This window comes from Brachyistius frenatus, unplaced genomic scaffold (genome assembly GCF_029030835.1).
Source record: "Brachyistius frenatus isolate BFR_SWC_R1_liver_20210118 unplaced genomic scaffold, ASM2903083v1 Contig_33, whole genome shotgun sequence".
Classification (NCBI taxonomy): Eukaryota; Metazoa; Chordata; class Actinopteri; family Embiotocidae; genus Brachyistius; species Brachyistius frenatus.
In genome coordinates, this window is record NW_027210632.1 from 2675163 (window position 1) to 2698248 (window position 23086).

The 23086-nt window shown below is 41.1% G+C and overlaps 1 protein-coding gene across 1 annotated transcript; it reads right to left on the minus strand.

Annotated features, from left to right (window-relative positions):
* Positions 1–4793: 4793 nt before the first annotated feature.
* On the minus strand, positions 4794–20704 carry st8sia1 (ST8 alpha-N-acetyl-neuraminide alpha-2,8-sialyltransferase 1). Its single transcript, XM_069700336.1, has 5 exons — positions 19939–20704; positions 18759–18903; positions 13528–13637; positions 10141–10233; positions 4794–9302 (listed from the first exon to the last, which is right to left on the minus strand). Exons 1-5 carry the CDS (start codon positions 20115–20117, stop codon positions 8822–8824), a joined length of 1008 nt encoding a protein of 335 aa, XP_069556437.1. The 5' UTR covers positions 20118–20704; the 3' UTR covers positions 4794–8821.
* Positions 20705–23086: the final 2382 nt, after the last annotated feature.

A 23086-nucleotide genomic window follows, 5' to 3' on the forward strand; every position in this document is an offset into this window, starting at 1 on the left:
AATGCGAGCTGACATCAGGCGCCAGTGGGGAAAGATGTTTGCGTTTGCGTGTCCCAAAGGCCTCTCTTGGGATTTGTGTCCCCCACTGCTTCCTCTCCTGCGCATTTACAGGGAGCCAAAGAGCTCAGGCAAGGCCACTGTGCATGTGAAGGGCGTGAGAGTCCTGCCCCATATCAACAAAGAATATTGGGGGAAGCAGAAATACTACAAAAATAAATTGCACTTAGGCGTGACAAAAAAAGAAGAAGCACATTTCATACAGCTATGTTCCTTTTTTTTTTAATCTATTTTCAAAATGCACTCAGAAACACACAGGGACATTTCTTTGCTAACGGTCACAATTATAGCCTGACATATACTAGATTTTATAATTAAATTAATTTAAATAAATTCTGATATTGCTTTATAGACCAAAATGTGGTTGTCAAACACTTATGACGAAGATACGTAATGGATGCAGAGAATATTTTAGTTTAATTATGAACTTTATCATCCAAATATACTCAAATACTGATCCATAATAGGCCAATATCGGCTAATAAAATCAGTCACAACTCAGCTCAAAGTAATCCATTAAACTGAGATTAATCAAACAAGGCAGGAAAGCACTACAGGTCTGAAGAATGAGGGGAATCAGTAGTATTGGGTGTGTATGAGATTGGCAATAGTGTGAGTGTTGCATGCCTGAAAATATACAGAAAAACCCAAGGTAATGCAACAATAGAACCCAAACGGACACCCAGTAGGACCCAGCCTTCCAGAGGGGAGAGAAGGGGAGAGCAAATGAGTCAGACCTTCAAAGATGAGCAAGAGAGAGAATTTTGGTGGCTAACCGGCTTATATAACCTCTCATACAGGTGAGGGCAATCCTGTGATTGAATGGGAGCGACCAAGAAATGAGGACACACCTGAGAGGGAGGTACTATCCCGGAGAGAGTAGCCAACGAAATGACCCCCCCTCCTCACACACAAGACAAATGGGCAGGGGGAGTAAAACAAGTGATTGCAGAGTCCAGATTGGGCATATTATGTCACTTTACAGCAGCATTTGTCACACAATGCTGGTTTGAATAGTAAGCTGCAGATGCTGTTCAGACATGCTCGTAGCTAAAGCTGTACACATCTTTGGTTTCAGTAAAATTACAAAACAGGAAAGATAAGATGTCTTTGAGAGGATAGGTGGTCTTGAATCAACAAATTTTGACGGTGATGATATTTGCAAAATTAAGCAATCTTGAGTAAAGTGTAATTTTCCCCACAGAGATGAAATGACCAGCCACAACTCTCCTTTACTTGAAGTGAGAGTGTCCTTTGTTCACGAAGAAATGCTGACTCAGCACCAGTCTAATACCAGTTCATCCCAAAGGCAGAGGTGACGCGTCGTACAGACTAATCCTAGTTGAGTTGTTCTTGCCTTAAAAAGTTTGAGAAATCTACACTTTGGAAAGCACATGAGGCTGTTGGCACAGCTCTGCAGAGCTTGACAAAGGGTTCGCTTGTGAGATAGGTTTGCACTGAGGGATGGATCTACATAAACTGAGAACATTAAGGTGGCACAGCAGAGGCACTGCTTTAATTTGTTTTCCCTTCGCCAACCCTCTCATCAGCTATAAATATCACAGGTGTTCAAGAGGAGAGAGGGATGACAGGGGAGGAAAGACCTCTGAGCTAAATGGCACGAGTGTGACTGTGTGTACATGCATGGAAACAATGAGCCAATAAAGTACCATTAAACCATTAATCAATTCCACAGACATCGTTTAAAGTGCTTCAAACTGGACTGAGATGCTGATTTTTAAAAGCACCCCACATCTGACCATATTTAGCAAAGGTGGAGTGTCAAAAATGGTATTTTATTGTCGGCTAGTTCTACTTAAAATGTACTTTTAAGCATTTTCCAACACCAATGCCACAAAAATATGGAATGAATATACTGGCAATATTTAACAGCTGCTGCAGTGCATGCAGTGTGATAAAAGTCAGGAGGCATAATGCAGAAGGACATCCCACACTTAAAGTTGAACATTTGCTAGCATCTCACGGCCTTACTGGCAGGGCCAAAGACAGGAATGCAAGAATTATTATCGAATTTACACGCATAGATTCCTCAGATGGCCTGCATGTAAAACCCTAAATCAATCTCGTGGTTTATTAAAACCCAAGACTGACCTGAAGACAAGCAGAGTCACTTGCTAAGAGCATCAGCTCTGCCATCAGCAAATAAGAACTGTAGCCAGACAGACAGTCAGGGCTGTTTAGTCTGTCATTATACACTCAGAGGAGGTGATCTGACTGTCCAAAATAGTGTTTACAGTGCGTTCACTGTCCAGACACCCCTCACAGTAGAGCATGAGTCTGTGCTAGACAAGAGCGCTTTGAACACAGATTTGTTTTGTAACACATCAGTCACAAGAATGAGACTTGAAAAAGGAGCTTAGTTAACTTATGTAAATGGTTTATTCAAAGTTTTGTGGCAGAAAATGCTGTTCAGAAATTCAGAGGGATTCATTAATTCTAACTTGTTAAATAACAGCATCGCTCAGCACACAACAAAATGAACTCGGATTTCTGCCGTGTGTATCTTTAGATTTCTGAGCTCAGTCGTCCATCACGTTGAGCGAGTTCTAGATTCATGCCGTAGAAAGGCAAAAACACTCATCCATGTCCAAGTGTTGCTCTTGTACTGTAAACTTTAATATTCCGAGACAGTGTGACCACGAAAGAGTTTCTTAATCCCACTCAAGTCCTACTATTTGCTACCTTCTATGGGGAGGTTTCTCAGATGCCAGAAATAGAAATAGACATAAAGGGTGGAGAAAAAGTGTGTTGTCAGTCTGCTTTACTGCTTGCCTGCAGGATTCAGAAATAAGTGAGAAATTACCTTACAGAAAATGAGAGAAGTTATTGTGGTGGGAAGCAAAACCACCGCAGGCACCAAGTTCAAATAAAATGTGTTATATGTCCAGTAAACAAGCTAATCTAATTTTCACATAAACACTGCAGTGTTTAATGCCTGTAAGCCATGTGTTCCTCTTTATACAAATATATTTCTTTATCCTTGAATAGTGATATAGCAATAAGGGCAACATTCTAAATGATAACGTGCCAATACAAATATGATAATGGTTAGCAGATTTTATAATTGAGAATGAATGTATGCTGACATTTGCTAGTTAGATTCAAACAAAAAGTCCAGCCGAGTCTAACATCAATTCAGCTGCAGGTATTTAGTTAAAAAACAACATGTTCAAATTTCCCCTGATGGTGGCGCTAGAGGACGTAAGAGGGTCGTCATAGTTAATACTAATAATCATGAGGAGAACATGCATATGTGAAATTCATAGAAATCCATGTAGATTTCATTCATTCAAAAAATGCCAACATCAAAGTGGCATTTGAGGAAAAGTGAGCGGATCATCAAAGTCTATAGGATTCATTGTCTGGGGACTGTGAATAGCTGTACAACATTTTGTGCCAATCCGAGTCGATGTGGTGGTCAAGAAACCAAAGTCATAAGAATCATCCTCTCGATTCAATAGTCTATAATGTCATGGCAATTCATCTCATCATAGTTGAGACATTTCAGTTAGGGCAAAATGTGGTCGACCGGACAACATTGCAATTACTAGAACCCGGACGCTAGCATAGCTAAATATAGTATAATTCCCTAAAGGTGGAACTGTTCCTTCCCAAGTAAAACAATATTTATTGCACGCAAACACATGGACACACAAGTACTTTGCCGTCCAACTTTCTTCAAACTTTTGCAATTAAATCTCCATCGTCCTTAATATGCTCCATCCTCCTAGCTATCTCTGCACACCAGATAGACAAACCCGGGCTTTGATGATTAATACAGAACACGTGAAGCCGAGTGGTGCAGCGCGGAACAGCGTCCTGGGAAACAGCGTGGCAGTTTTTGCTGACATGTCTTTAAAAATTCATGGCCCAAAAAACAGGCCATGCAGACAGGGGTTGTGGCAAGCAGAAGGTTTCACTGATGCCTTTCCCCGGGAGTAGAAATATTCATAACCACTGAACAAACTGTATGGCCAAGCAAATTCCTGTGCAGCCACACAACGAGAGAGAAAAGAAAATGGTATGAGGAGCCTTGAAAAAACATGGTTTGCACTGTTACAGCACATGGGAATTTTAAAGATGAAAAAGTAGAACATTTTCCCACACTTAAGGCACATCTGTTCTGCATTTATCTTGTTTCACATTGATATCTGGCTGTAAAATAAGACTTTTCAACTAGAAATAAGCAGAACCTGTAAAAAAAAAAAAAAAGAAAAAAAAAAAAAAAAAACGCAACATCGCACACCCCTTCAATATCAAAACAATCATACAGAAAACCACAGACCCGAAGGCGTTTTATTATTTTCCATCTTTTATTGGATTCCAGCGTTCACCTTGTATATGGATATGGTTGTTTTCATTTTTTTTTTTTTTTCTTATGTCTCATTCGATCCAGATGGCACATACAACTGGTTGAGTCCATTTTAAACAGCAGTTCTGACTTATTTTTTAACATGCTCAGGCAAGGTCATTCACATTAGATGACTCGAAAGCGTGGAGGAGGGGAAAGTCGCGCAAAGAGCAATGACCTCGAAACGTTTTTCTTTTCTTCATCTTTTTGTATCAAATTCAGTCAGTCGAGGCAAACAAAACACATTCTTGTGCAGATTTTTGTGCAGATTGCACAAAAATAGCTTGGCAAAACATTACATGTGTAGGAAAGCTGAACCATTCGGACCCATATTGATCAAACCTTTGCTAAAACTGTATTTTCACATGATTATTTGTATTTCTTTTAACATATTTTACTGCATCGCCACAACTAATATTGTGTAAGATATTAATCAAATTATAGTTTAACTTGAAAAATGCTTGATTTTTAACTATTTGTTTGGGATTTAATTGAAGTTTATTTGAAAAAAAAAAAAAATCCACTTTGAGTAGACTTTGAAAATTCACAACTTTAATGCCCCCATCAAAAAAAAAAAAAAAAAAAAAAGGCAGTATTTTACCGCACAATCCCTCTTTCCTCCTCAGAAAAGCTGAATGCAACACATGCAGACTGTATCAGATGCGTCTGCATCATTCAAAGAATTCTAAAGACCACAAAATATCCTACACATACTGTCATTAGCTCAATGCTATTTTCTCCCAAAATGTTGAGTACTTCGATCAGATTTTTTTTTTTTTAAATACCTTTATTGTAGTATCTAACCCGTCGTGTATTATTTCATGTCATTCCTGATACAGTTTGCCCTCACACACACACCGTAGGCGACGATATAACAGAAAAACGTGCAACGTTAAACCTGGACTTTGACATCAGCATGAACAACTTGTTGTTTTCCTTCAGCCGGGACTAAATCGTACAGGACACTGTCATCGTGACATGTGGCAGGGTTACAGTACTGGTAGTCTGACACACACACACACACACAGTTTCACATTGTAATCACAAAGGAGATGGGTGTCTGGTTTAAGGACACTGCAGCTGATCATATGGCCGATACGGGGATCAAACACGTGACCTTTCCATGACCAAACTGTAACCAATTGGTTGCCTTGCAGCCACACATGCTGTAGCCTGATGAGTGGGAGCAGTTCACCTGACGAGAGCGCAAACAGACAATACCGCCATTCTGTGTACGACATCCTCTTTCTTGTTTCACTAACCTCGTGTTATCGGTGACATCGTTCAAGAAATGGTTGGACATTTCAGGAAATATCCGTACATATTGTCACTCGTATCCTAAATTTCAAAACTGCAGCCAGCAGCCCGTTAACTTAGCTAAAGACTGAAAACAGCTGACCGGGCTCTCTCCGAAGGTTACAGATTCCACCTACCGGGATCACTAAAGTCGTCTTAAAATCGACCCGCTATATCTTGTTTGTTTAATACATACAGTACAAGACTGAAGAGTAAAATTGACAAGTTGTGGTTTTTTTTTTTAGGGAGGGGAGCTATGCAGCTGTATGTTAAGACAAGTTAAGCTATCAGACTCTTTGCTGTGGCTTTGTATTCAATGGACAAATATAGGAGCAAGAAATTAAATAAGCATATCACCCAAAATTATTCTGGCAACTATTGATAAAGCAGAAGCATGAAACTGGACAGTACATATTGACGTGTTCGACCTGATATGAAACATGTGACTAGAATGTTAAAAAGAAAAAAAAAAAGAAATTGGTAATGATATGCTGCACTCATTGAAGATGGTGATGACATTTATTTTATATGTTCTTCTGCGCAAGATGTTAACTTGTTAAAAATGAATGATGTCACTTGTTAGACTCTGTTCTAAATATTGACCCACAGGCTGCACTGTTGATGTAAGCCGCGCAGGTTGTCACTGCAATTTATTTGGACTTGAGCTTTTGGATACATATGCTTTTTAAAAGATGATAAGCGGTCTAAAACTAATTGGTCATTTTTACTAATGGACCGATATTTACAACGCGGGTTGCTCTCCTTTCAACAAAAAAAACCTCAGTTTTGCAGTGTTTTTTTTCCCCACTTGCTCAGATTGTATGGAATGAGGGCATGGATCAGAACATAATGAAAATAGATAAAAATACGTGTACCAAAAAGCACATACACATTTAAAAATCACCATGCTTACTTAAAATTCACACTATGTCACATCTCATTCATTCACAATACTGGGCAGGAGACAACACAAAATAAAAGGTGCAAATTAGAAACATCACAATAGAAAGTAGAACGAACAGCAAATTGGTCAACATTTTCTTAAAGTTCAGTTCCCAGTCTTCAAGAGCCACATGTGCATTTGGACCGGAAATTATTGGATTTTATTTCACTTCATAACTTCCAACTGCGTTACTCACTTTAAGTCAATTTTCCATAACGTTAGGGGTTATTACTACATCACATACTGTTCCACGAAGCCGTGAGTAGCCAAGAAAATCAAACACATATGACCAGTATTAGAAATATTCCTTGTTTGAATGATTCTTTTTGCCTTAATACTTCTTAAAGGCACTGGACCTCGTTCAGTTCGACAGACAAAAGAGCGCGTAAAAACGTAAAGCACTAAGCTATGGACATGATTTGTACCTTGAGTCTGAGGAGTATTTTTATGGATTGTTGTACACTCCATGCATGTTCCATGCAGAAACATCCTTTGTCGCGACGTCGTCAGTATGGCACGGTCACATTTATCACTCTTAGTTAACATTTTTTAAGAAAGAACGATTTCAAATCAAGTACATTGTTCACCGCCTACAAGGCCTGCAAGTACAAAATGAAACATGTCTGTTGTGTTGGCTTTTACATGAGCGAGTTAGTTTTCCCTTGCAAACACAAAGACCAAAAAAAAAACAACACAATTATAAAAGTAGCACAGGACAGAGGCTCAATTATTCCTGTGATCTGATGCAAAGTGATGACAATAATTGAATGCGTGAATCACACTTTACTCAATAAAGTGTCCAGCATCTAATGAAAAAAAGAAAACCACAGATTAAAATGCCACTTTGTGGCATAGAGTCCTCTGTCTTTCTCTGTCACTGCCTCTCTTTATATCAGTGTCTCATCACTTCAGAGTACAAGAACAGCACAAGACTGCGTATGAAAGAGACCACTGTTCCCTTGGCTTGGCACTTGATGCGTTTAGTACAGTTACCAAGAGATGACTTCCAGCAGCCCCTTTAAAGAAATGGGTTAGACTGTTGTCCTTATAAGGAGCCTGCTTGTGATTGAGAGTCGGTTTGTTATGAGGTGAGGTACCCATGTGTTCTCTTTTCTTTTTTTTTTTTTCTTGCAGCAAATGTTCATTTAAGTTTACATACGTATGATGATGCTTTCTCCCTTGATGATTAAACCTAAAACAAAATTCACATCATTCCTGAAAAAAAACAAAAAAACAGTCACATTTGGCAGACAATACATGGACACCAGGGTGTACACACTTTCCCTTTTTGTAAAGGGTTAAAATGCAACCTGGCTAAACATTCGAGGGGATATACTGTAGTACTTAAGACTCCATTTCTAATGGCTCCAGCTTTGAGCTAAAGCTCTATTTGGCACCACAGATTGCCAATCAAGCGCTTGGTTGAAGAAAAGCAGAGAAAAATCCTCACACATACCAGCCAGCTTTTACTCTTGCTCCCCCCCCTGCCATTCTTTTTTTCTCTCCTAGTTAATTTTCACTTCTATTCAAGCTACTAGGTACCAGGACACCATTATCTCTCCCTGGTTCCTCGCATTTTGCCAGCCTTGTGCGTTTTTATTATTCCCGCTCAATCCTCCACTCCTTCTGTCTCTGTTTAACAAAGACCCAGAGGGGGGTTTAGTTCAACTGGCCCATATGTCAGAGATACAGTAGTAAGCGTACTAAAAAAAAAAAAAAAATCCATCCCCCACCATTTCACATTTATCAGTCCCAGATGATGCTGTCCAGTAAAGCACACATCCATGCGCACACACACACTTTTAGAAACAAGGGTAAGAATATGGCAAGTTCTGGGAATGTATGAATATTTTAAGCTTTGTGTGTGTGTGTGTGTGTGTGTGTGTGTGTATGTCTATATGTGTCACTGTGTGTTCTGTCCCTGATGCTGATGCTCTGGGTGGAGGACATTCTCATGATAATTAGGGATTAGCTGGGGGGGACAGCAGGAGTTTGTATGGACACAGATGCAGTGCCAAGGATCCTCAGAGGAAATAAGCACACCTGTTTATTTCATGACGAATTCCTGCTGCTTCACAACCCAAATGTTTTCACCTGCTCCCTAGAACCCACTAACTTCAACTGACCGCTATCACCTCCCTCCTAAAGGCGCTCTAACTTCCTCCAACCTGAGTGGGGCAGTGTCCCACCCTCATGCGGAGTGTGCCGCTTTTGTGCAGGTGCCAAAGCTGGACAAACTCCTCAGGCATGGCGTGGAACCATTTATAGGGCAAGATGTTGTCGTAGTAATGGTGGCTGACCGGTTGCTCGTCTAGGCCGACGGAAAATGGCCAGAAGCCGTAGGCCGTGACTTCCTCGCACAGCCCCAAGGCTAAGCTGACCAGGAAGAGTCCCGTGGAAAGGCGTTTGGCGTGCACGCCGCGGGCTTTCCAGAATTTGCCTACCGTGCGCAGGAATTCAGGGTTGGCAAAGAGCATTGTGAGGTTGGAGGAGGTATCCGACAGCGCGTAATACGCCCTCAATGATGGATCGGTGCCAGGCTTCATGGAAAACGCTGGCATGTAGATGTAGCTGGAGCCGTAGACCTTCATACTGTCCACAAACGCTTTTCTCGACCACAGAAGGTTCTGAAATCTGTGCAACAAAAACAGTGATAAACAGGGAGTTATTTTAAAAATTGTGGTCCAATAACAAATTACATTTTCAAGTCAATCATGATCTGATGACTGCTCTGTCATCTAATCTTTACAATTGTCTGCACCCACTTCCTTTTACTGCCTCTCTATTAATATTTTTTTTTTTCTGTGTGGATACATTAGGTGGTTTGTTTGTATTATTGTGTGTTGTTCGTGTTAGTTTGGATTCAAACTAATGTATTAAAACACCACGAAACTAACTAACTGATTGAGGAAGTGGTAAAATAGCAATTCTCGTGGTGGCTTTAAAGAGAGAAACAAAACGGCACAGTTCTCTGTCGAAAGGCAGTTTGATGGGCTGCTTAAGGGCAAGATAAAGCAGTGGACCAATCACTGAACACTTACGACATTGTAGTTCTACTTGTACAGGGCAAAAAGTGTGCCTATTTTAAAGTAAGAGCTAAAAAAAAAAAAAAAAAATCCACAATGGACATCTATTAAAATCCCCTGCAGTGTTGGGACGCAAAAAAGGGGGTACTCCCTCCAACAGTTCTCGAGCTATGAAAATGTTCCTGCAATATGAAAGCACCTCCTAACATTACAAAAGCTAAATAGGTTAGTGCTGGACCGAGAAATGTTGTTTCACGTCTTGTCAGAGGCTTCAGGGTGAAATCCTTTGCTAAAATGTGCCTTTCACAATTTTGAGTGAACAGGCACAGGGAAAGGAACAACAAGGCTTTTCCCTATTTATGTCTGTTTTTAGTCTTCTGCTGAATTTGCTTCATTTATTTAGTTTTATTAATTTGAAATCTCGTGTTGGCTTTATGTCGGATTACCTTTTCTCTACGATGCTGGGGTTGGCTGTAACCAGATGTGTTCGAGTTCCCACATCCTCCACATATTCCTTTGAGAGCGGCGGAAGGTTACACCTACACGAACAAAACACACATATATTCCATATCATGGTGTATCTTTGTATGTATTTCATTTCCCATACATGTATACCCTCCGTCCCTCCCAACACACACACACACACACACACGCGCACGCACACACACACGCACACACACTACAGTGAAAATGGGACTCAAACTGATTCGTATGAGCTAATTAGATCATTTTAATGAGTGTTCTACTTCCTGATTAAATTTGATTAAGATAGCGAGCACAGAAGCCGATGAATATGCATTGATGAATGTGTTTGAAATGGACACAGCACATCTAAGATATTTCATTGCTTATGAACAGGCTGAAGTAACAGTAGCTAAAGATTATGCGACAGGCGGCAACAGCAGAAGAGAGATTAAGAGTGGAATGACATGGCTCAGAAGTGGCTGCACAACTTTTTGTTTGCCAAAACTGGCAGATTTCTTTCCGTACTTTGAATCATTAATAACTGGAGTGACAACGCTTCTGTGAAATTACACCCAGTGATGAATAGTTAAAACACATTTCATACTTTACATAACACAATGTTCCTCTTCACTTTTGTCTCTGTCACACACAGAAGCACAGAGTGGCACAACCTCACTGATAAATCAGGTTGGGTATTGTTCGAAAAAAACATCATCTTTACTTCAATTCCACTTTCTAAATGATACTTTTTTCAATACTAATTTTATAAACCTATTTTAACAAAAATAAAATGACAATACAAATCCTTAATTTTAATGGAGGTTAGAGGGCAAAAGTGTAAACCAGGTTGTTTTCTGAAGCTACAATTAACAGATATCCCCAAAATTCACTCGCAAATTCACAATTTACATGTTGCTTTGGCAAACAAATTACGGATTAAATACATCCTGTAAAGCTCATGTATAGTTTATTACTTATGTCACTTCAGAACATTTTATGTTCAGCTCATACTGGAAATGAGAACTCGTCGAACCTTTTGACAAAGCTCTACTTTACATTGGGTTTGATTGTCTCAGTATTTGTTCTGCTATTTTCTGATGCTGATGGATCACTGTTTACTTTGTTTATTTCCAGTCATTATGATCTCATTTCCTTAAGCAGCTGGGCAATCATTACTGGTAATGGGGCCTAACATTTCCGTGTCACACGGTTTGGCAGAAGTCTAGTCGGCATAAATAATGACAAGCCTTTGTCTTATCTCTGCCAGGCAGAACTCACGATAATGCACACTACCAGGTCAACCCGGTTAGCTTGTTGATACAGTCCAATCCAGACTCACTTTAAGAAAATACTTTTTCACCCATTGACCCCAAAAACAGAATTCTGTGTTACCAGATGGGTTGACATTCACTGGACATAAAGTACATTGAACTTAGTGGTCAAGTCACTCAAAATCCATCCATCCCTCAATGCATTACCCTGCTGTAGAGGTGGGCGCAAGCAAGCATTGGGTGGGAGGTGGGGATACACCCTGCACATGTCAATAGTCAGGCAGTTTAGACTTTTCAATTCATCTTTCTTTTTTTTTTTTTTCTTTTCTAAACTGGGGCAGAAAATTGGACCACCCGCAAAGAAATAATGCAAACCTTCAAAGAAAATTCTCCAGATTGCCGGTGGATTGAATCCACTTGAGAGGCAGCAGTGGAAACCACAGAGCCACCTTGCCATGACCCAAAATTACAAAACCATGCCTTTACCTCATATGTCCACCCACGCAGTATGAAGATGACAATTTTACAAATGAACATGGAATCAAGTGTGCATTTAAGGACACAATTTTAGTCTTTTCTTTAACCAAAAATGAACTCTGATAAATGGAAACAGGGTTAGTGAGAATCCGTTCGACATATCAGGGAGCTTTTGATGAGAGCTGGTAAAAATCATGATCAATCACATGAGCTCCTCTAATCCCCTTAATGTAATGCACAACAAGATATACATTGGGGTTGGTAATGAGGCAGCTTCCCTTGAAAGAAATCTATTGCTGTTGTATGGGAGGTGATGAGTGCAATGTGTTACTGAGGGCAGATGGCCTCTCTCTCAACAATAATGTTTTTGGACTTTTAAAACTGTTTTAGTTGCAGTGTTTTGGAGTTTGTGTCACTGTGTAGAGGCTTAAACAGACTTTTGTTTAGCGCTGGTTGCAAAATGTGACAAATCACAAAACAACAGGGGGGAGGTGGGGGCTTCCCAATCAAGCCAGAGATAAAGCTCACAAAAAAGGAAAGAATTCGACAAATGAATATGCTCACGATCCCTAAAATGACACAAAGAACCTTAATTAACTTATATTTGATTAAGATCCACTCGAAGCATTGTACTTCTTCTGCATAGGCTTCACTTTTCGGACCCGGATACAGCATCCAATTTCACATACAGTCAATGATCACATCACAATGTAATTCAACAAGTACAGTCAGTTTGACCAGTCAGCATTACCAGGTCTAACTGACCTGTTTATTGTTAACAAGTCTGGTATCTTGCAACAGCCAGGTGCTGGTAAACAAATTAACTTGCAAAGTGGCAATGCATGTCACTCAGTTTAGAGACTGAACAGGATGTATTTGTACTGTATGCTCCCCACCCATTTTTTTTCTTCTCACCAGCTGTGCTTGCACCATGCATATCTGTCCAACTAATCCAGAATTAATTTCCATGTCAACTTGTGTGATGAGTTATCATTCAAAGCTATTTCCTGGTGCTCTCAAAGGTCCTTTTCTTTTTTAGTTGAAACGCATTATGTCATGCATTTTTCTTTATGCACAGTCTGATACGAGCTGAACAACTGTAGAGTTAGTTCATCCTTCTATTTGTTCTGCCACAGCGCTGGTAAAGTTTTCACTTGCTTCTTCAGTTATGGTCTCTTCCCCTAACTAAACTAATACAAATACATCTCTTTTATATCTTCCTCACATGGCTCATTATGGCATAACAGTAATATGTAAATGTTGTATGATTCTGCCATGATTATCACCTGTTTTTTTTTTTTTTTTTTAAATGTAGGATCGAGTTTTCTTGAGGCAAAATATTTTCAATGCCTCACCACATGGTTTTATTCTGCTGCTTGTCTGCTAATCTCATCTGCCTCTCTCTATTCCGGTTTTGCTTATTCATGCCTAGCCTCTTTTCTTTCTTGACTTCAGTGTGGCCCATTTTTTTTATCTGCGTCTTTCACTCTTGGCTGCAGTTGATACTGGCTCTCATTATCACTGATGATGTTTGGCTTCTCTCAATTTGGAGGAGCAGTGAAGCAGTTATACTCATGCACGCGCTCAAACTCACAGACCCCCAGAGTTCTTGTTTCTCACCGCATGACGAAGTCGGCCTGGTCGATGTCTCGTCCGCACTTGCTGTGCCTCAGGATGCCACCATTTCCCACCACCGCACACTTCTTGAGGGGCAGCTGCAGAGGGTTGTCCTGCGCAGAAGACAACATTCAGGCTGGTTAGCATATACACAGACATACCTGGACATAAACACATGAAACGTGTTACTTGAAGCCCGTTACGCAGAGGCACAGAATACAATATTCATTTTCTCCTCACGTAGATTCTAAAACTGAGGCCAGTACATCAGTCACCCTGTACCACCCTTGGTCTAGTGTTAATTTCCCTTCACAGCCTGGGGTGTTGACAGTAAAACTTGCTTGTGAAGAAAAAAAAAAAACCTGCATGTAAACACTGGAAACAAACAGACATTCTTACTGGTAAACATCTTTTCTTCTGTCTCTTGGGCTGTGTTTGTGGTGTTTCTTTGCTGCAGTTACAGTCTGGAAATCATATTTGCATTAACCTCGGTCAGCCTCTGAAGGGCGGGACAATCAGCAAAAAAAACCAAAAAAAAACTGGGGGGCAAAACTGTATTGAAGTTTCAATTTCAAGGGCTTTTCTATATGTAGTTGCAACAGTGGTTAGGATTTGGAGCATATTGTGTTCAATGCCGATTGGTTAAACGCTGTTTTAGGCTGTTTTAGGCTCTTTTAGTTTCAAAATTAACTGGGGCTTTATGCCCAGTAGTATGCCACGACTGAAATTCAGGTCTGGCTACCCAATCCCCACGACCCGGTCAGTTTAACTCAACCACCCTTTGTTGACACTAAATATTGCAAATATGTTCATTTCAATTGATTTGTACAATTGTTATTTAGCACTTCTGGTCACAAATACAGTCAATATTGTTGCAATATTTTGACCCATTTATTCTTGACCTCTAACCAGTAGTAAAGTACTTTTACCTATCTTGTCTGCATGCTAAAATGTTTTGGTGCACTCTCAGTTACAACATGTCACATTCAGGTATGTGGGTGTGTGTGTGTGTTGAGTGTGGGTGTATACTTTTTTTTATTCTTATTCTACCTTTTTCAAATCACTTGAGCAATTTCACAATCTTACATTTCCTGGAGAAACAATGACTCATTACCAGTGCATTTGGTTGTGAATCACTGCTTTATCATCATCTAAATTGAAGCCTTGTTTATTAGGACAGTATCGACGCCGTTTCAGGAGACACTGAATCTCCCCACTTCATGAGGCAAAGGCCAAAAATGTCCTTGTTGTTTGCCTTGGTTATATTTAAGTCTGAAGCATTGGATTAAGCAAGATGGCGGAAACAATTGTGCTCATTATTCCCCTTGGAGAACTCCAAGGGGAATTCTACTCGAGACACATGCGCGCGCACACGCACACACACACACACACACACACACACACACACACACACACACACACACACACACACACACACACACACACACACTCTCTTTGCCTCAGGGTCTCTTTTGAGTGGACAATGCCCTGCTAACAGCACATCAAGCAGGAGAGGGGAACCAGAAAGGCACGCTAAAATGTAAGACGGGGGGACACGTACCGCAGTAACACACGGTCCAACTACACATTTAGAACGTAGTGATCAAAAATTCTTGTCAGATTTTGGTTCCATCTGTTAGCCATAATGTAAGGCTACAACTACTGTAACAATCAGATTGACTACGTCAAAACTTCTTTCACTTTCTAATGCAGTCAATAAAATGTCAGTTACTAGTGAAAAGTAGCCATTACAATTTCCCAGAGCCCAAGAAGAAGTTTTAAAATCACGTGTTTTATCCAACAAATGGCTGAAAATCAAAAGAAATTCAAATTTACCATGATATAAAATAGAAGAAAAGCTGGACATTTGACAGGATGAAACCAGCAACTGTTTAGTGTTGTTTTAATATCATGAGAGGAACAGAACCTCAGTGTGCATGTGAATGTGTCCTCATGACTTGGCAAATAACAATATTTTGTCACAGAATACTTAAATCTGTGCAAAGCATCTTTTTAAGATGCTGAAGTAAGAGTTTTTATTTGTCAATACTGGCCATGTCTGTTGCATACACTGTCAACTGTCCACAGAAAGCAGAAACACATCACTGAACAACAGAGAAGAGAAGATCATAGGTCTCCATGTATGTATACTGCATATGCTCCATTTGAGCCACTGAACTAACCAGCAATTAACTATCAAAGCACTAATTGGCACATTCCCTGGCCGATGCCCAGATACTGTAGCTGCCGCCAGCTTGGTGTAGCATGGCCGTCTGTTTGTGTTCAGACCTGCAATCACAGCAGTGGTAGTTGAGAAGAAAGATACTTATGTGTGTGAGTCTGAACAGCGTCCATCCCTCCTAACTACCAGTTACCTTCCTTCTGAGAAACACACAACTGGCCACAATTTAGGCTTGTAGGAGAAATGCAAAAGAGCTACTAAAAATATGCAATGCAAAGCATTAGACTCACACAAGCACTCAGTGTTGCCATAGCCTTGGGCACTGGAGTCAGAGACAGAGAAAAATCACTAACTGCCACATCCCAGCGACATGGAGTACAGTATGGACCACAAAAAGACCAGATGGCGTAATGATAAGCTAATGCTACAACACGTCCTGTTTACTCATAAAAACACAGTCACAGCGTTGAAGTAATGCTGTATGAAAAGAGCATTAGATTACTTTTGTTTTCACTTTAAAGGCTCAGTTCGCCCAAATCATACTTTTTTTTTTCTTCTTCTCCTTATTACTCAACGGATCTAATATGTTTGGACTGACTAAAGTTTTGTGTTGTCTGCTTTATGAATTCTGTCAGCAGAAAAATAATTTGAATTTAGGACCAAAACAAGGCAGCCAAAAAGATGTATTGCTCTTAAGTTGTCCAAATGTTAATAATCCTATTTACTTAAAATTGAAAATGAGGTCTTGCTAGGTATCTCGGATATGATTTGGACAACAATTAATGAAAAGTGTCTCCCTTGATGAGTCTTTCAATTTTATATGTAACTCATAACAGTTCAAGACATCAACAAAACCCTAGATGGTGTCTTTAAATTGCTTGATTTCAACAGTCAAAACCCACAAATATTTAGTTTACCTTCATATAAAAAAAGAAAAACAGCAAATCTTGGAATTTCAGAAGCTGAAATCAACAATCTTTGCGTTTGTTGCTTAAAGAATTACTCAAATTATGAATTATGAAAATAGCTGCAGATTAATTTTCACTGGATTAAACCAAGGTTCCATTTAGTAGTAAAACAAGAAGAAATAAAACAGTTACATTAAAATCTGCTGTGCATTCATACCCACAAACACATATGCTGTGATCTAGCTTGGCCATTCTCTCTCCGTATTGTCATTTCCTCCTTTTGTTCACCCTAACCTCCCCCCATTATTCATGAATGAACATGCACAGCTCAAGCCCGGAAATTAGGGTCAGATATTAATTTACCAGGTAGCATTTTATACCTGCAGATGTGCTGCCCTCAGCACAAGGGTTCAGTCTTCGATTATTATTGAGATCTACTGCCCTTGGATACAAAAACCATGGCAACAGCACTTATCACTGAGTTGCTCATTTTGCCCTGTTTCCAGGCACAAAGACATATAAACACCCTCATTTAGATGCGCGCACACATACACAAACCTACACACGCAGGCATGGAGCCATGTAAAAATAGACCTGCAGTTTTCATCTGAGTATAGACACAAATGCACCGAGGCATAAATACACACTCCGGGTCAAGTTTGGAACAACGCTGGCATACATTAATGACATGGGAAGGAAAGGGGGTGTAACTTGGTAGCACCTCCTTTCTGGCCATTGTTAAAACATCTTCTGGAAACAAAACAAAGCAGGACATTTCCTCTTGGCTGGTAAACACAAAGCAGGGGCCCAATTTAAAATTGTCAGAGGAAAATTCATCCTATGTAACTGATCTGTAGCTGACCCTAGGTCCCTGTATCAACAGTGCGTTCTTGAAGGGAAAACAGGTATATCCAAACCACATGTCCCTTCTATGTAATCAATCCGTGTTTGTGTCCAGCAGTGTTTTTCTACCCCGGGGCACACGCACGAGCTTTCTCAACTGGAATCCACGGTCCGTATGTGCAGATGACCAATGATCGATGTATATGCTGAGCGCCCTCAGGGGTGAAGAAGAGGGCGCCTCCTGACGTGGATATAAGGCCGCTCACCTCACAAGGAGGGGGGTCAGACTTTCTGGACTCTCCGCGAGTGTAGAAACTCTCTCCAAAACTATTCAGCTGAATAAGTGTCCTGTGACTCTGTTTGTACCCGAGGTACTCGCTTGGCTCATGTTTGACGATTTGTACTCTCTTATAATTTTCCACATTTCATCTTGTAATAAATACTCAAAACGACAGCGAGCTTGAGATACTTTTGATTTCTCACAAGGAAATACATTCATTTCCAACACAAAAGTAAAAATATATACAAATGACACACAAACGCTATAAGCTTTTCGCTATCATATCCGTGCGAAACTGAAAGCAAACTTGAAAGAAGCATTTCACGGAAATGAATACATAAAATGAAAGAGGACCGCAGGTATTTTGCGTCGTATCTTTCATTCTTGCACTTGCAGCATCTTTAAGTCACCTTGTTACTTTAAACTGCTCGTCCTCTCAAACCAAGAGCAGAAAGCAAACTTGAAAGAAGCATTTCACGGAAATGAATACATAAAATGAAAGAGGACCGCATGTATTTTGCGTCGTATCTTTCATTCTTGCACTTGCAGCATCTTTAAGTCACCTTGTTACTTTAAACTGCTCGTCCTCTCAAACCAAGAGCAGCAGAGCACTTTAAGAGTGATCCTCTGCCCCTGAGAGGATGTCTGCCCGCTCCACTGCCCCCTTCCTCCCCCGCCGCCGCCATCATGTATCGACAAGAATCCCTGTTAAACCCACAGGCTCCACACCAGTGTCATATTGCGCTGAGAGGGAGAGAAATCGTTTTTCATCAGGTCTTATTCACTTTCCAAGAATGGTCTTCCAAAATCACGTGTCACCACGGGCGGGAATTACAAGAATCTCTAACGCTCGCTGAGGAAAAAACCAATCAAACCCTAAAATCCCAACACATGGAATGAAAAAAATCCACGTGTTGCGTAGACAAACAGAAGGTCACCGTAATGCACACAGTTCTAGTTTATGAAAACGTATGATGAATCACAGCGCATCTGCCTGATAATGATTCTCGTGTGATTGTACCTGCACAAAGAGCGGGTAAGTCTCGTTGTTGACGGTGTGGGAGTGGTAGAACTCGCCGTCGTACCACAGGACTTTCCCCATTGGCGAGTTCACCTTGGTCACTGCAAACATCCGCTTCGGATCGCAGCATTCTGTCAGCAGCTTCCTGTGCAGAAAGGACGAAATAATGCGTCTGGTCTCTGGTGATCCCTGGACAGTTTGACACAAATTACATTCATCAAAGGGACAGCCGGGGTTCAGAGAAGTGGCAGGGATTTATAATTGCATGATTCTTTGTTCAAAGTTAGCCAGAACAAGATCTGTATTAAGTTGATGGAGCACCGCAGTTATTGCCCTGAAAATTATAAATAGTTTAGGTTAGGTCTAAATAATATCAAACTGTGATTTATTTATTTTTTTAATTCCCCGGAATCCATTTCACAAAACATTACCAAACTAATGGCCTTCAAAGCCCTGTGAATGGAAAACCTCAGAAACCCCAGCTCCATGTGAGCGTCACATCCTCCAGCGGGCCTCTCCGCTGCTCTGCAGGTGTCACTCTCTCTGATTATCCTAATCGGCTTTGCCTCCGAGAATTGTCACTTTCTCAACTGGGTTCAGATTTAAATAAGACCGCTACTGTGTAACTAACACGATCTGTTGGTCTGGCGTGCTTTTAAAGACAGTGGCACGCCTAAATGAAAGACCAGTGAAGTGTCTGTGGTGCTCACTGACGATTCCTGATGACATGTTTATGTCTCTGCAAGATAAACAGGATTTTTAAAGTCATATTACAAAGTTTCAAACCTTTAAGAAGGCTTTCCAGCACAATTACAGTTGTTATTGTTTCATGATTGTGGGCCTAACTGCCATACTAAATAATTAAAAGCTGTTTTTTGTTTAGTGTAAATTCAAATCGCATTATGATACTGTGTTCAGGGACTCAACGTACAGACAAAGATGGTACAAGGCTTGTAATGATAACAATTCCCCTCCAAGAACCCCAGCTGAGTATGTTTACATGTAGAAAGAACTCCCTTTCAGTAGATGCAGTCTTAAAAAAAAAATATATAATCTCATCTCCTCTTGAGGTTTTACTGCTCTTTTTAAAAACACTTGGTAATCTCAGGAGCAACGGGCCGTACATTTTTTAAATGTTATTTTAAACTAATGTGAGATAAATCTGAGCCCTCAGTCGAACCTGTATAAATCGATGCCCGTCTGGTTCTTCTGCCACACCTCCCCTTGCCTCAGCACCTCGTCCACTATTTCTTTATCCCGGGGGAGTCTGTAGACGGGGAAAACGTAGAGCCAGCAGAGCACCAGCACGCACAGGGCGGCCCACACCGACAGTTTGGCTCGGTAGCATCGCACCAACATCTTTGCTCCCCCCCCCCTTACTCTTGTTTGTGGCACGGCTCAGAACAACCGGTGCATCGAAACCGGTGGTGTAAAACGTGGTTCAAAGCTGGTCTCTCCTGCCCACCGCGAATCCCCGTTGCATCCGGCAGACGAGGTGGAGTATGAATGGAGCTGCAGGGTAGTCCTTTCACCGGGTTGTTTGGCTCAAGCATCGGCCTGAAAATCAGTTTTTTTGGCCGGCGATTGATGGGGAGAAGCAGAGGCGTCTATCCCTGCAGCGGCTCACGCTCGGGTGCGGGGCTGTGGTGCAGTGTGTCGGGCTCCGCAGGAATCCGCCGCTCGGCTCTCGGCGCATCACCACCATCATTCCTGCCTGCGGATCGTGAGCAATCGTGCGGGCTCCCTCCAAGCCCGGTGTCCCCACTGCATCCCAATCCGCGAAGGGGTGTCCGTGTGCCCCGGTCCTGTCTAAGTTGAATCCTTTTCTCCCCGGCCTCCGGTCCTGTCTTCGGGCCTGTGCTGTCCTGCTGCAGGGTCTGCAGCGCAAGTGAACCGGGCCAGTCCAATTCAGTCTCCTTTCACCTCCCCCTCTTTCTACTGTCAGCACCCCCTCCGCCGAGACAAAGTGCCGCTTGTGCAGTCAGAGGTACGTGAAGATCGCTAAAATGCCACAGTTGGGAACGGAAATTGGCTTTCAAATTAAAAGCATCCATAGACCACCAATTGGTACACAACTACCCACATCTGTCTGTTGCCAATCTCATTAGCAAGTTTAGAAAGGCAGATTTTTCACTTTATATGCGCAGTATTTTTTTTTAAAAAACAATTGTCAATTTGATTATAGGCATAAGTAAACAAAAACAGATTTCTAAGAAAAAGTTGAAATTTAGAGGGAACAAATCACAATTTGGTGGAGCTGTTATGAACATCTGAAATGTGACCCCACACTGCTTTTCTCTCGTAGGCTACAGCACTGGAGTAGGCCAACATGTAGGCCGAGTTGCTTTTTGGTATGTAGTAAGTGTGTGTTCAACCCTCATACATTTGTACATAATCGTCTTGATAATTCACAGGTTTTTTTTTTTCCATTCACGAGTCTTCCTTGTGAATTATTTTCTTATTTTTACTTGGTAACGTAGCCTTTTCAATTTATTTGATCAAACTATTCGGTTCTTATTTTAAAGGTCTCACTTCAACGTCCGGTTATAATTCCCGCTTGCTTGTCAAAGGCTCACGCAGAATACAAGCGTCTCTTTTGGTTTCCCGCTGAGAGTGGTGTTGTGAGACGCTGTCGCCCCCTGCTGGACTTTGTCCGCACAAACAAAATCCGATTTCAGATGATTGATACACTGCTGCAGCTGTCTTGCGGATTACCACACCCTGGCTGCACACTAAAGCCGCTTTATGATCTAATTTTAATCCAGACATATTCGGCCAGATGATTTAAACAGAGAGCTCACACGCACTCTCTCTCTGACCGACAATACTGAATTATTTTCTTCCCTCTTTTATGAATATAATATGTAGCTACAAGCAGCTGCAGGATCCCTGTAAAGTAAAGCTCTGCTGACCTCGTGTGGACAAAGCCTGACTCCAGGCTTTACGCAGCGGCCTGATTTCCCGTCAAATAAAGGCCATGTGTGGGAGTAGACATCCATTTATAGTCACTTGAATTTTTGAACCTGACGGCCAGCTGTGCTTTCTCTCTGGATGTCTTTGCTGCGCGAGACGTTTTAAGTGAGAGAGGGGAACTCAAGGGAAGACAAAACAAATCAAAATCAACGAAGGGGTAAAAAGTTTATTCCAAAATAAAGACAATGAATAACAATAAGAAAGAAATAGAACAGGGTAGACTTTCAACACCCCCTACCCTTTTCCCTACTACAGGCTGATAAATAGGAGGCTTGTTGAGAAATGCTGGCTACTCAGGGCACCCGCTGCACCCTATTGGGAATCTTGGAGGGCAGAGTCAAGGTTGGACCAGCGGGCGGGGGGATGCCATGGCAGGCCACTTGGCTGAAGCCATGTGTCAGCTGTTCTCTGTCCCCTGTGTCCAAACAAAGGTGCCACTATGGAGGTTTGTACGAGATCCAAATAGTGCGAGGAGACATGCAGGCAGTGGTGCAGAGGTATGGACATATGAGGGGGAAAATATTGATAATACAATATTCTGATGATGAACAAAAAAAAAAAAAGTATGACAGTGGAGGATGAAGTACTTAGTTGTTTTTTTGTTTTTTTTAACCACAGCTTTGAAATAATGTAATGGATTAGAAAGTATATGCCACTGATATAAAGTGGAATAAAGGTATAAAGTGAACTTAAACAGAACGTTTTCAAGTACCTCAAAATTCCACTTTAGTACTGTAAATAAGTTCTCTCACCACTCAGTTCCTTCCCCGTAAAACATTACATGAACAGTAATCATCCGACAGTGCATAGAAATAGGCTTTACCTTTGTTTGGATGATGTCATACAGTATATGGTTTTAAGTATTAACACAGACCTGAAAATAAACTTCTGGTCACCACGTAACTGAACTGGTTTGGTCATGACCGTGGGGTCAGGTGGATTAGGTAGGTAGGTAGGTAGGTAGTTACTTTATTAATCCCCGAGGGGAAATGTTTTCGCTACCGCAGCGTACAGAAGCAACGAACAACTGAAAAAACAAATAACAGTTCAAGGAGGAGGTGGAAATAAATTAAAAGACTTAAAGATTACACACGAACAGCCTCCTTTACAGAATATTGTGACCTCAGCTGATGTTCTTTGTCGTTTCTTTCCATCCCAAATGTTGCCCTCCTGATTATGACAGCGCATTACAAGCAGCTCTCCAATACTGAGGCCTTCCACTTTTCTTTTTGGTGTATGCGTCTGTGTGGAGACAGAAGGGAGTTGGGTTGCATCAGAAATAGCACTCCCACCTGCTGAGGATCACTGAAAAAAAAAAAAAAAAAATGATGACGGAACATTGGTTGTCCCCCACG

Excerpts from the sequence above, each read along its gene's own strand:
- st8sia1 (XM_069700336.1), bottom strand. The coding sequence starts at position 20,117 with ATGTTGGTGCGATGCTACCGAGCCAAACTGTCGGTGTGGGCCGCCCTG. Across the intron at positions 18,904-19,938 it reads ACGGGCATCGATTTATACAG|GAAGCTGCTGACAGAATGCT; the intron begins GTTCGACTGAGG and ends CTTTCTGCACAG. Across the intron at positions 13,638-18,758 it reads CTTACCCGCTCTTTGTGCAG|GACAACCCTCTGCAGCTGCC; the intron begins GTACAATCACAC and ends TCTTCTGCGCAG.